Source organism: Saccostrea cucullata, unplaced genomic scaffold (genome assembly GCF_032062105.1).
Source record: "Saccostrea cucullata isolate Sc308-1 unplaced genomic scaffold, CSIRO_AGI_Scuc_v1 ctg1941, whole genome shotgun sequence".
Taxonomy (NCBI): Eukaryota; Metazoa; Mollusca; class Bivalvia; order Ostreida; family Ostreidae; genus Saccostrea; species Saccostrea cuccullata.
Window position 1 is genome coordinate 88,981 of NW_026921497.1, and position 14,041 is coordinate 103,021.

A 14,041-nucleotide genomic window follows, 5' to 3' on the forward strand; every position below is an offset into this window, starting at 1 on the left:
AAATCAGCCAGTAGGATATTGTAATTTCAATTCTTCTAATACAGAATCAATGCTGGACATACTTGGAGTAGACATTTTACTAAATTAAAAATGTGAAATAAAACCCAAGTTTGCTGAGTTTGGGAGATAGCTTTGTTTTAAACGGCATTATATAACTTATGGACTGGAGGTTCAACAAGTAGCGCTAAACTTATCTTTCAGCAAAATTGGAAGTACGATTTCTTGTTTTCATTTAAGAATTTCATTTTTATATGATTTTGATGTTAGACTTCAAAATCTATCTGACCAATGGGGCATAATACATAAACCATTCAAAATCTGATTCAACTCCAGACTCCATTCTTAAAACCCCTTCCTTGTCTCTAGCCGTTGCATTACATATTGCCATTACATAAATGTCAACATGTTAACCCAGTATTAGGAGACTCAGAGATCGGGCTAAATTGGCTTTCACCAAGATAAGGTTACAGGTGCATCTCAATCTCCAGTAACTCCTGGGGAACTCATTAATTTAAAATGAAACAGATGTACAATGTATTTCAAAAACTTATTAAATTAACAAAATGATCAATTGGAATTTTTGCGATATTTTATACTTTGTTTATGCAGACAATATCACACAAATGAGCAAATTTAAAATAAGCATGCGATCAAGTCTGTATGTAACTTTTTTATCAACCTATGCTATAAATCTATTCTTACGAATATGGGAAACAGGAATTATTAAGTGATATTTAGAGAACAGTTTACGAGTAATAACTTAATTTATCGTACATCCACATTAGGGCGGGACGAGTTGCGCAGCAACGAGTCTCGGCCAATGTGGATGTACGATAAATTAAGTTATTACGAGTAACTGTTCTATAAATAACTTGTATCATGGATAACTCCGCCTACATTCCTTATATAGCGTTAGTGCAGCGGAAACAAGTTAATATCTAGAAAAGTCTAGAATTTTCTTGATAAACTCCGCCCACCGTCGCAAAGCATTGTGGTATAGCGCAACTCGTGTGCAGACGACATTTCCAGTATAACAGCGAGAGAAAATGGACGACAAAATCGGCACCATCAATTTTGATGAGATTGACTTTTTAGCAATAGCCGAGGATGATTTCACTCTATCACAGATATGTGATGCCATTGAAAAAGAAGAGGAACTCATTGATGGTATGAACCACTTTGACATTAACCCGACAGGCGCGAATGCACTGGACCTCGATCTGTTTGGGGATTTTAATTTGGACGGCATGGACGGAGGTGCCACCGATAGATTCAGTGAAACGAACAGCGATGAGTCGACCAAGCGTTTCGGGGGAATTTCTGATTACGAAATTGAGAAGCTGATTTCTAGTCAAGAAAATCAAAATACAAACAGAAATACTCGTTGGGCATTTGGGGTTTTCGAAAAGTGGCGCCAAGAAAAAAGCAAAAATCTGCCTTTTGAACTTGCAGTACCGGAACTTCTACACATGGATGTTTCTACTATGAGTTATTCATTGACACATTTTGTATGCGACGCACGGAAGAAGGACGGAAGTGAATACCCACCTAAGTCGGTCTACTATCTAGTTTGTGGATTGTTAAGGTATTTACGAGACAACAAGAGACATGACATTAATTTCTTTTCAGACTTGAAATTTGCAGAGTTTAGAAAAACGCTGGATGCTCAAATGAAATCCCTCTTGTCTAAAGGACTGGGAACTAAAGTCAAACAGGCAGATCCAATAACTCAAGAAGACGAAGAACTGCTTTGGGAAAGAGAAGTACTGGGAAACAAGTCCGCGGAAACGCTACAGTATACAGTGTTTTTTTACATGTGTAAATTATTCGGGTTGCGGGGATTTGATGAGCATAGAGACTTGACATGTGCAAACGTCACGATTGGTGAGGATGGGCGAGGTAAATACATCCACTTTTGCGGCGGTTCAAACAAGACTTTTAAGGGAGGACTTGCCCATCTATCTCTGCAAAGTAAAGACATTCGGCACTATTGTCAACCAGGTACGGTATTTTTCCTTTAGATTGATTTTGTTTACATTACTACAACCTAAATTGATGAATATAAATTTATTTTTGTTATTTTGTTTTAAGGAGATCGATGCATAGCCGACTATTTTCATCAGTACCTTGATGCACTTGGAAACGAGGGAGAGTTTTACAGACGTCCACTTGCAGGGAACCCTATTCGATATGGTGCACAAGTTGTTGGTGTTAATAAGATTAAAACCTTCATGAAAATCATCTGCAAAAAGGGGGGTCTGGTTGGAAACTTTACTAACCACAGTGGAAAGCGCACCTGTGCTAGCCAGTTGTACAGCGCTGGAATGGATGAACAGGCGATCATGGAGCGAACCGGACATAGGTCGGAGCGAGCAGTGCGGAAGTACAAACGATCATGTCCAGAGGTAGCAGAGAATGTCAGTAAAATACTTGATCCACCCGCGCCGAAAGCAATGAAAATGGAAACACCGTATGACGAAAATGATAACCAAGAACCTATGTGTGCTGAAAATACGCTGGAAAAAGTCTGTGAGAGTTTGCAGTCTATGGCCTCTAGCAGCAATTCGTCTAAACAAATCGACAACAGGGCAATGGCGGATTTGACCAACAAGTTTCAGTTTGAAAACTGTAAAATTTCGTTCAATTTTTGAGACAAACGCTTGTGACATGGCTTAATGCAGAAAAATTTAAAAATTTGGTTTAAATCATACATGACAGTACATGTGTCAACCTTTTTTTTTTTTGTTGGTTTGTGAAAAAAAAATTAAAATGTTTTTTAGCACTTTGTCTTTATTTTAAAAGTGTGCAATAACAAGTTATCGCATTGGAAGTTAACGCATACTTAAGCTCCAACCCCTTTCATTTTAACTGGATTTAACATTTAGGCAACTTCAAAGGGAAAATACCGCATCCATGATACAAAGCTCATTAGCAGGCCTAGAAGGGACTCAATGACAGATAAGGGTTAGCGAGATCTGAGAGTGGAGGGGTAAATTGGCCTACATTCCAAAGACAATTTTAAATGTCGTATTGGGTTACAGGTACAACTGCCCTCAGTGGTAATGACTCATACAACAACATCATATAAAAATACAACATCATATAATGATGTGACCACACCATATAATGATGTAGCCACATCATATAATGAGAAAACCACATCATATAATGATGTAACCACTGCATATAATGATGTAACCACTGCATATAATGATATAGCCACATCATATAAGGAATACACAAGCGCACATAATCACTTAACCACATCATATAATGTTCTAACAACATCATATAATGATATAGCCACATCATATAAAGATTTTTACACATCATATAATAATTTTACAACATCATATAATGATTTAACAACATCATATAATGATATAGCCACATCATATAATGATTTAACCACATCATATAATATTTTAACCACATCATATAATGTTTTAACAACATCATATAATGATATAGGCACATCATATAATGATTTAACCACATCATATAATGTTTTAACAACATCATATAATGATTTAACCACATCATATAATGTTTTAACAACATCATATAATGATATAACCACATCATATAATGATTTAACAACTGCATATCATCAAAAATTGACCTTCAGGCAGCTGTGGCGTTCCATATGGATCTATAGACATGGAATTCAAGCATCATCGATGAAAATCGGACGGCTAAGCAAAATTATATTCCAACATATAGTTTATTCTTGTAAATTTCATAATTGAACTTGATAAGAATTTGCTAGTGTGATTTATTCCTCCGTAAACAATTACATTGTATCATGCATTATTTTTTATTTCGTTATCGAGATAAAAATGTCAATGTTGTTCACGGTAAATATGTGTGGAATACCGTATTCTTCAAAAGTTTTAATCTTACTTCTAAAGGTTTTTCGTTAAAAAAATCTTTTTGAGGAAAAAAACAAAAGCACGTGTTATCTCTTTGTTCTTTGAAAATATGTTTTGGGATGTGTAAAAATGCTGTTGTCTGATTGGACAGAAAAATAATTACGTGTACATGTTGTATATTTATAGCAACTTTCAGTTATCGTTCTTGACTTCCATATTTAGAAATCGTCCAGACCTGTTAAACTCCAGTGAAAAATTTTGCACAAGTAAAATCAACAGTGTACTAATACATAAAATATATTTAGTAAATGTAAGTGGAATAAATCATTAATAGACATATTTCTTATGTGTGTAGATACAATAACAGAAAGCAAGATGTAATGAGAACCAGAAATATAATTATATCAAATGTGTGATTTGTAAGAAAGAGATAAACTCTTTTTTTGGATACGCAAGTATATTTTTCTTCTTATATTTTAACAGACCTTTGTCAAATAATAGATAGAGCATTATAAACCATTTAACGCATTTTTCCGTGAGTCATATACTGAAATCACATATGACCACTTTCCTTAATTTTATCATTATGAAATAGCATGATGTTTTTTCGTGTACTTATGAATTAGGGAATTTTATGTCCAATGAACAGCTGGGTTATACTGTAATTTGAACACTAGAACTATTTCCGCATTATAATAAACACGTTGTTTAGAAATCGAACGTCAGTATCACATGCTTTATAAAATGAATATGAGTAACTTTCCCTCAATGTAAACATTTACAATATTAGTTTTTTTTTACTCTGGTACAGCACCAACAAAAATAGATGAATTAAATATTATTGAATTCATGTTTTTTTTTTGCAAATATTCAATCGTTGAATCTGAAAAAAAAACCTTATATATAACCCTTATTCACACAATTTACTCATCGGTGTAACGAACAAACTCCCTCTAGGAAATGCCGTCAGGTTGGCAGTTGTATTCCAAGAGGTGGTGAAATGGGTTTTTATACTTGGATTAGATCAAGATATCTGTGACCATCATCTTTCTTCAATGCACGGGGAGCAAGGAATTCTTTAAGAAATTGAGGGTTCACCTCATTTCTTAAACCTTTAGTAGTTAATAACAAAACTTCATGACAGATCTACTGAGTTTATTTGCTTTGAATATAAGACCAACTTTAGAATAATGTTTGTTTATCCTCTCCCGACTCAATCTGAAAATATTACGTGTATTTTTTTCTTAGAACATTTCAATGCTAATTTTTCTAAATTCTATTTTCTATTTTCCAGAGTACGTTAAAAGAATATTGCTTCCTGTAGGTTAAAAATATAGTTTTCAGCCGGACCATTACTAGTCAGTCGGTCGGGAAAGGGCAATCAAACAATTTTTTAAAAATAACTGAGCACCATATCTTCCAAGAAACGTTATGTTTACATTCTCAAAGTATTTTAACAACAGTTACATGTATGACGTCATGGATTAGATATTTAACGCTTATTTATATGTTTGTGCATAAAAAGGCCTCTGTTAAATAATAAATAAAGCATTATATACAGTTAATCACATTTCTCCATGAGATGATATTCTGAAATCACATGATTTCTTTGCTAAAATAATATCATTCTGAAATCGCATGATGTTTTTTCATAATATGAAATACGGAACTCAAATGATAAGCATGAATTTCCTGTAATGTGTTCAAGAGACAATGTGAACACTAGAAATATATTAGCATAATCATAAATAAGTTGTTAAAAAGGTGTCATACACACATGCTTTACATATGGACAATTATGAGTAAAACACTTTCCCCTAATAAAAAACTAAATATTACTTCCAAGTCATTACCATTTCATTCGGGCGTGGGGGTGGGGTGGGTGGGTAGGTAAGGGGTTGATCGAAAGCCTCCCCTCCCCGCTTATGAAAAAAAAGTTGGTATTAAAAAAAATCAATCTTACCAACATTATCCCCCAACTTGTCAATTTTTTCTATAGGTTTTAATATTTTTCTCTCTTAATTACCCCCCTCCCCACTTTCACTTTGCTTCAGACGCTAATGCATTAACTCTTTCTTTTTTAATTTTATTACATACATGTATATACATGTATATATATATTCTATTCTTTCTTTATTTAATAAGGTTGCTTTTACTTATTTTTGGTTTGTACTATTGCGCTTCCATATATATGTTAATGTTAACCACAAAATTAAGAATTGTAGCTTATATTGAATTCATATCCTCATTTGCCGATTGATCGTTGAAAATTTAAAACTCTTATGCCACCCTTATACATTCACCAATGTATTTTTGTTTACTTTTTATTTAATTTGCAACACAAGACGTGTAAAACATGCCATTAATTTCTAATTTTATAAAGGTGTATAATTTGTGGGATTGAAAAAAAGATGTACAATTTCTGTTTATCAAATTTTACAGCCGTTATGATGATCAAAATACATTGTCATAAGGATAAACAATAATTATCTACATTGTTGTTTTAGAATTCCAAGGTGAGGAAGGGGGGGGGGGGTGTGAATGTCTCCGATTTCTGTATTGACTTCCAATTTTTTTTCTAAATTATTTAAATACAGACTGGTTTTTACAAGTCACTCGCTGTAAACTGTCCAATTTTTTTTGAGTGAGTAATACATATATGAATTGATTTTTGTCAACAATATAATTTATAAAGAAAAGAATATTAACATCACGTGTGATACTGAGCATACTTAAATAAGTGTTTTACGCCAGGAAATATATAAAACCTGTGACATTAAAAAATAATCATTTTTACTCCATTCAAGAGGGTGAATGAATATTTTATAGAACGACCTAAAGGTAATTTTTCTTTACTATTCAACTATTCATTTACATTCATTTGTTATTTTATTGTTTATTACTTGAAAAATTAACAGTTTCAATGTTCTATTTTTTGTCATATAGTACTTTTTGGTTTATACAAAAGCCTTTTTTATTTGGCTTTGAATACAAGTAAAAAAAATACAGAATATGGAAATGTCTGTCTTTAATTTCTATATGTAAGCCTGGGTAATACATGTACTTTTTACAGGGTTTTGGGAAACACATGTAATATGGTGAAAATACTTAAAGCAATTATTTACTCTAAATAAGTTAAATGAATGAAGCATGTATTTTACATTATTTTTTTCTTAATAACAGGGTAATATAAAACACTAAAATGTCATGTGGAGGCAATTCCGTCTTCTACGTATTTGGCTGCTTATTCCTGCTCACGGCCCTAATACTAGACGTTATAGGCGTGGCTGCGCCATATTGGATTTATGGTGAGACCAGTGAGGGGAATTACAATTGTGGTCTCTGGAAATTTTGTTATTCTTCAACACTCATCAAATCAAGTAGATGTTCTGAGTATCCGGATGTTGAAGGTAACAATTGATAAATTAAAAAATGATATTCTATGAAGATAATTGATAAATATGCTACAAAGCAATTAATCATTTTTTTTAAAATTCAAGAATTTCATAAATATATATATTTTTTTTAATTTCCGTGCATTTCTTGATGTAGATTGGGTTAAAGCAGTTCGAGCATTTGGGTTGCTAGGGATTTTCACGTCGGCCATTGCTCTTGTTTCTGCCATCCTAAAGATACGTTTAAATGACAGAGTGTTGGTGTTGATCATGGCAATCATCTTCTCCTTTATAAGCGGTATATATATATTTATATTACAATCAAGATAGATACCACAGGTCTTTGTTTTTCATGTAGACCTTTCGGGGTTTTTTTCTATTAGGATAAAAGTCAAATAGAATTTTAGTTTAACAAAACATCTGTTTTGTTTCAGCTGTGTGCAACATTGTGTCCATTGCAGTTTTTGCAGAAAAATACCACGAATGGGGGAAAAACATTTTTTTCAAATTCAGTTTTGCCTTTGCTTTCTGTGCAGTTTCCATCGTTCTCTCGGCTATTGCTGGGATTTGTATGATCATCGACATAGCAAAGAGATCTTCCTACACGTCAATTGTTGGGCGCTGAGAAAAAACGTGAATTGAAGTCTGCTTTAGTTAAAAGAAGAACTCAATTATCATTATATTAATATCAGGATTTTTTTAGAAAGTATTTTTTTGAGTTTGAAAAATGTTAAGAATATTTGATGTGTCGTTAAACCATTTGAATAAGAGCATTGAAACCATATGTCACAATCTTCGTCTATTTGGACAAAACTTTAATCACACACTTTACGTACACTTTACAGCCATGGCTTATTCATTTGAATAACAATGATTACTTTAAGCATAGGAATGCCCCCCCCCCCCCCCAAAAAAAAAACAACCCAAAATGTATTCCTAAATTTTGAACGAAATTGCATGTAAAATAAGGAAAGTATAAGGCTTTAAAGAAATTTTAGTTTCTGAATGATAAATACCGGAAGTGACGTTTCCAAAAGTATAATTAGTATGAACGACCCTCCATTGTCTTGAAACCTTCCAGCCATCTCCTCCTCCTACGGAAGCCCGTTGGTGCCACGTATGAAAAATATTTTATCTGGCGGCCGCCACATATATATCTGGCGGCCGCTACTTATTATTTGGCGGCCGCCACATATATATCTGGCGGCCGCCACTTAATTTATATGGCGGCCGCCACATAAATTATTTTGCAAAAGGTGAGTGTTATTGGGTTAAGAAGATGGATGTTGACAAAACCGCTGCTTATTGATAAAAAAGTAAATGATAAAAAACGAATTCTGAAATATTGGAACACCATTCTTGGAAATCCAAAATGCAAAACTTCATTTAATTCTCAACCAATCATAGCGTACAGCAAACACCATGATTTATGTCCGTGACCCTTGATGAGGCTTCTTAATAATCGAAACACTCTACAAATACTTGCATAATTCAAATCAAATATTAATCTGCTCTATGCAAAAACATATCTATTAGAAGTGTGGATTGGAGTGTTGGTTCATAATAAATCTCTTACAAGTTTGGTTGATTGATGTTGCTATTATAATTTTTACACTGTATCCACCTCTTAAACCACACATTAAAACATGCGAGCGATTTAGGAAGCCAGGTGTTATCTGGCGGCCGCCATATAAATTATGTGGCGGCCGCCAAATATTATGTAGCGGCCGCAAGATATATAAGTGGCGGCCGCCAGTTAAATAAGTGGCGGCCGCCAGATGTTATATAGCGGCTGCCAGATAAATTATTTGGCGGCCGCCAGATATTATATAGCGGCCGCAAGAAAAATATGTGGCGGCTGCCAGATATTATATAGCGGCCGCCAGAAAAATATGTGGCGGCCGCCAGAAAAACTATGTGGCGGCCACAATATAAATTATGTGGCGGCCGCCATATATGAAGTGGCGGCCGCCAGATATATAAGTGGCGGCCGCCAAATAATAAGTGGCGACCGCCACATAATTTTGTGGCGGCCGCCAGATAAAATATTTTTCGCACGTGGCACCAATGGGCTTCCGTACCCTCCTACTGAATTCCAAAAATATAAACAGTGAACCATGATATAATATATCGGATAAAAATAACCATGATAGAATTTATCAGCTAAAAATAACTATCAGCAAATCATGTCTAACTTTCTATTGCTTAAAATAATATATTGATATAATGTGTGATTTCAGCTTTTCTGTATAAGCTTAATCACAAAGTTTGAAGGAGGAAAGTGTAGTGTTAGCCAAACTAAATTCTTAACAAGAACCCCCCCCCCCCCCCCCCCCCCGAAATTTAATAATCCAACTGCAATTTTCTTTATTTTGATATGGTGGCATAAATATGCCTTACTGTGAAAAATGAGCTCACTAAATGAAAAACTAACCCCTTAATGAATATAATCATTATGGCAGTGTCCATGTTTTGCTATGAGAAACCCAAAATATGTGTATTGTCAAAAAAGTAAAATAGGAGATGCATAATGACATTATATGATAAAGATTCTCTGAAAGTCTCATCAATTTCATTCAGTGGTATAAATAGAGTTGCGACTAAGAGATGAGTACTCCAAAGCGTAACAGACGGACGGACAGACGGACATCCCGATTACTATATATCCTCCCGCTTTTCAACCGTGGGTACAAACTTGGCAAGTACAAAAGACTGCCTGAAACTTGTACTTAGGACTTGCCTAAAGTACTGTAAAAATTCACAATATTTTAGTAATCAACTAATATCGAAACAAACTAATTGGCAGACATTCTTCCAACGAATTTACTTCACAGAAAAAGGATAAATCTGGAATGCTTTAAAATACATTCCTAGATATCAAATAAAAAACGATGGAAAAAATCGCCGTCTGCATGGTAAAAGCCGAAACTAAAATGAAAAAACCCAAATGGGTTGAAACTTGGCAAGTACAAAAAACTGCCTGAAACTTGTACTTAGGATCTGCCTAAAGTACTGTAAAAATTAAACTAACAACAAAACAAACAAATTTGCTGATACTTTTTCCAACCGAATTTTCCTCACAGAAAAAAAGATAAATCTGTTAATACTGGTATACATTATTAGACATCCTAAGTGCCTATCGTACTGTATATAAAATAACAAAATGTTGTATAATTTCAAAGAATATCTGTCTGAAAAATTGACGAACAATATAAGTAACAACATGGTGACAAACTTTTATGACTTAGAATATATCTATTTTCTCGCTGAAATTAAAGCTCCCCTTATACTCCTATATAAATGAACATTCCCCTGACTGTTCAGATGAACTCCGTCGTGAACAAATTTACGACTGCAGTCTCCTTCACGGGGAGAAACGAAATAATTCCCATGTTTCCAAAATACGCAGTAACCCAGTGCTGGCAATGCATCTCTCAATATTGCGTTTACTTTGTCTGCAATATTATTGTACCCAAAACGAACACCAAATCGTGGCAATAATTTACAAACAATTATTTTTGCAACTTTATAGCGGCGATGCATTACCGATACCACAGATTCAATTTCTGCAGCTAACAAGGTAGCGTCGGTACTAGGACTAATATCGTTCTCCCCAATCATTAGAACAACTACATCTGGACCTAAAGCAAACACGCTCTCCATATCCTTAGATATTACATCACGAACCTTTCTTCCACCCACACCCCTGTACAAAACGGAATGCGTTTCTCCAAGACCAAGGCTTGCAGAATACCTAATGTCACCATATTTCAAGAATTCATGAAAACGACGCACAATTGAGTGTCCAAGAATGACAACTGAAGTTTTACTCATAGAAGACATAATGAAATAATTTTACTCACCAAAATCTTGATAAAATAAATAACAAACTTTGAAACAACGTCCGTCCTCCAAGGATGTAGATGGGAGAAAAGGCAGAGTAACGCACCGCATGGTCAGAATTTCATTTGTTAGATTTTGATTGGTCAATCTCTGCCTCTCCTACCACGGCAAGACATGGAACAAAATTACCATTACAAAGCACAGCTATACAGTATTTCAGACTTTCACATTCAAGGAGGACACTTATTGATTACAATAAAAAATTTTAAGTAAACTTAAATTTATTTATTGACTGGGTTCGAAAATCCTGCGTCGTTTTGTCGGACCCAAGAACCATACAAACCAAATTAATCGAAGGGGACGACTAAACTCATTTTACACAAGAACACAGGAATTGTTGGATTATTGAAAAGCAAAGAAATCATTTAAAATATTACACAATTTTTTTTAGGTATAACGATGCAAATTACCCATTTTTATCTTCTACTGAATTAAACAAAATTTCTCTCATGCTCGTTTGACTTTTTTTATATCATAAATGTCTCTCAGCAAGGTTGCGTTTTCAGAAAATGGGACATATATATTTTTATGAGAGATATAATATTACTAACTGCACAAAGACAAATTAGAATATCTGTGTTAATTTTGGAACGATTCAATGTGTATGCAACGTGTATGCAATCACACATGACTGTCCTTATACAAGTTATTTCATCCAAGCCCACAAATGATAAAATGCATAGATCGTATCTAATCACATCCTACATTATCTAAAATCTTTCCTGAGTATTTCCGCTACATCGGCGGATCCAGAGGGGGGGTTCCGGGGGTTGGAACCCCCCCTTTATTTTTTGCCAAGTGGAAAAAGAGAGAGAAAGAAGGGGGATAAAACGTTTCCCGAGAATAAGCATTTGTACGTCTAACCTTAATATGTATTGAATAGATAGATTCTCACACATTTAGTTTTTAAATTCACCTTCACCATTACTTTTTATGAGTGAATGGTAGAAAACATTCTACTTATTTTTATATATCATATGATATGTAACATGCGAGGTTAAATTTGATATTAGATTCCCGCGATCTTAATTTGGCTGTGTTAGCTATATACAAGAAGGTGTCATTTTTTAAAACTAAATCTCATGAAGGAACTAAAATTTGTTTTACACCCAACCCAAAAAGGATTTTCAAATTCTTTAAGAAAATTCATTCTACTCTTCGGAAATGCTGCAAATCCATTCAATTATAAGGCTTCAGTAGTTTTAAATGTATTGATTTTTTTTATACGGACTGGGGGTACCTTTTTCAAAGAAAAAAGGACGTAGAACGAAGATATTATTTTCCACAATCTTATATTTTTCCATACATGTGTGTGTGAATCTTTGCCTGAGAGTGTGTAAGGGGGGAGGGGGTTAGAGGGACACAACCCTGAAACCCCCCCTTTCAAAAATTGCTGGATCCGCCCCTGCGCTATGTTTTTCGTCAAAAAACACTTTAATCGCAATTTTACATCACTTTCAAAAAAATTAAACCTCTTTTTAACAATTTGAAATAAGAACATTTAGTTCTTAAGATTTATTGCTTAACAGATTGTATCAAATTGATAGAACAACATACACATTAATTACAACAGTCCACTTTTTAAAATTACAAAACTAGACCTGTATGAACATAATCAGATGAATGTATTTCAGACTAATGAGTTTGATCCTCAGGAATTCTTTTTTTTTCATTTGTCTCACAAATATCTCTCAGTGTGGTTCTTAATTTTGAGAAAATTTTCAGAAAATGGGACATGATTATTTTCATGATCGAAATAAAATTACTAGTTGAACAAAGATAAAATAAAGTATCTGTTTTAACTCGGTAACAATTTCAATATGTTCGAACATGTATACAACTACACAAAACTGTCTTATTAAAGTAAATTTAGCCAAACCCACAACTGATCAAATGTAAACATCGTACCAGGTCATATCCTATATTTTCTAAAAACACCACTGGGTATTTCCGTAAAGTTCATGTCTCTTGTCTTAAAACGACTGCAATAACAATTATATAATATTTACACAAACTTATCCAAAAACACCTATTAACAAATTGATAAAAGTCGATAAAGCAACATTTAGTTTAAAATATTTACTGATTAAAAGATTGTTGCTTATTTAAAAATTTAAATTGATAGATCAATACACACATTATATTGTAACGGTACACTTTTGAAATTAACGAATAGGCTTTGAAAATTCTAATGAAGTTAGCAAAAACAATATACTCTTCAAAATAATCAAATCTGAAAATGATAGATAAATGGCTCATATTATGCATGTCAATACACTTTTTCCTTTGGAATAAATCAAAGCTATATATATTCCTTTGGATTTCATAAGGATAATAAAATTGCAATTATAACTATTTTAAACTTATGGAAGGAATTATTCAAAATATATGACTACAAGGAATGGAAATATTTAAAAAAAAAAAAAAAAAAAAAAACACTCATTTTTGGACAAATGCAAAAATGAATTAAAAAAATATTCTAAATAAAGTGACCTATTGTCAAAATTATAAGATACTTTTATTGTATTGAAAGTATTTGACCTGTTCTTCGTTCTTCACAGAAATCAGGACCTTTTCAAATCTTTTAAATTTTATTTGCTCTTTAATTGATAAGTTAAAAAGTTTATCAAATACAAAGAAAATAATTTGTAGATTTCATTTTCAAAAAATGGGATGAAGGAAAGCGATAAGATAACTACAGACACAAATTATAATTAAGGTTAGTTGTAAATTTCACATTGATCTTCTCCATTTGAACCAATTTAATAGTTGATTTAGTAAACGTTACATGTATATGAACTTCTTAATTAAAGAAGATAAATGACTTCTGGTCAGATTTTGCATATATAGAACTTCTCCTGGATATTTCCG

General features: G+C 33.4%; 3 protein-coding genes across 4 annotated transcripts in view; all 3 read left to right on the forward strand.

The window, feature by feature from the left end:
- LOC134260144 (uncharacterized) overlaps positions 1-14,041 on the forward strand; it is a 93,673-nt gene that overhangs the window by 47,232 nt on the left and 32,400 nt on the right. The gene's annotated exons all lie outside the window — the stretch shown is intronic.
- LOC134260140 (zinc finger MYM-type protein 3-like) lies at positions 1,047-2,651 on the forward strand. The gene is made up of 2 exons (XM_062742723.1): positions 1,047-2,001; positions 2,092-2,651. Exons 1-2 carry the CDS (start codon positions 1,047-1,049, stop codon positions 2,649-2,651), a joined length of 1,515 nt encoding a protein of 504 aa, XP_062598707.1.
- LOC134260143 (uncharacterized) lies at positions 7,063-7,949 on the forward strand. The gene is made up of 3 exons (XM_062742727.1): positions 7,063-7,282; positions 7,425-7,565; positions 7,702-7,949. The coding sequence occupies exons 1-3, from the start codon at positions 7,075-7,077 to the stop codon at positions 7,890-7,892; spliced, it is 540 nt and encodes a 179-aa protein (XP_062598711.1). The 5' UTR covers positions 7,063-7,074; the 3' UTR covers positions 7,893-7,949.

Excerpts from the sequence above, each read along its gene's own strand:
- LOC134260140 (XM_062742723.1), top strand. The coding sequence starts at position 1,047 with ATGGACGACAAAATCGGCACCATCAATTTTGATGAGATTGACTTTTTA. Across the intron at positions 2,002-2,091 it reads TCGGCACTATTGTCAACCAG|GAGATCGATGCATAGCCGAC; the intron begins GTACGGTATTTT and ends TTTTGTTTTAAG.
- LOC134260143 (XM_062742727.1), top strand. The coding sequence starts at position 7,075 with ATGTCATGTGGAGGCAATTCCGTCTTCTACGTATTTGGCTGCTTATTC. Across the intron at positions 7,283-7,424 it reads TGAGTATCCGGATGTTGAAG|ATTGGGTTAAAGCAGTTCGA; the intron begins GTAACAATTGAT and ends TTCTTGATGTAG. Across the intron at positions 7,566-7,701 it reads CATCTTCTCCTTTATAAGCG|CTGTGTGCAACATTGTGTCC; the intron begins GTATATATATAT and ends GTTTTGTTTCAG.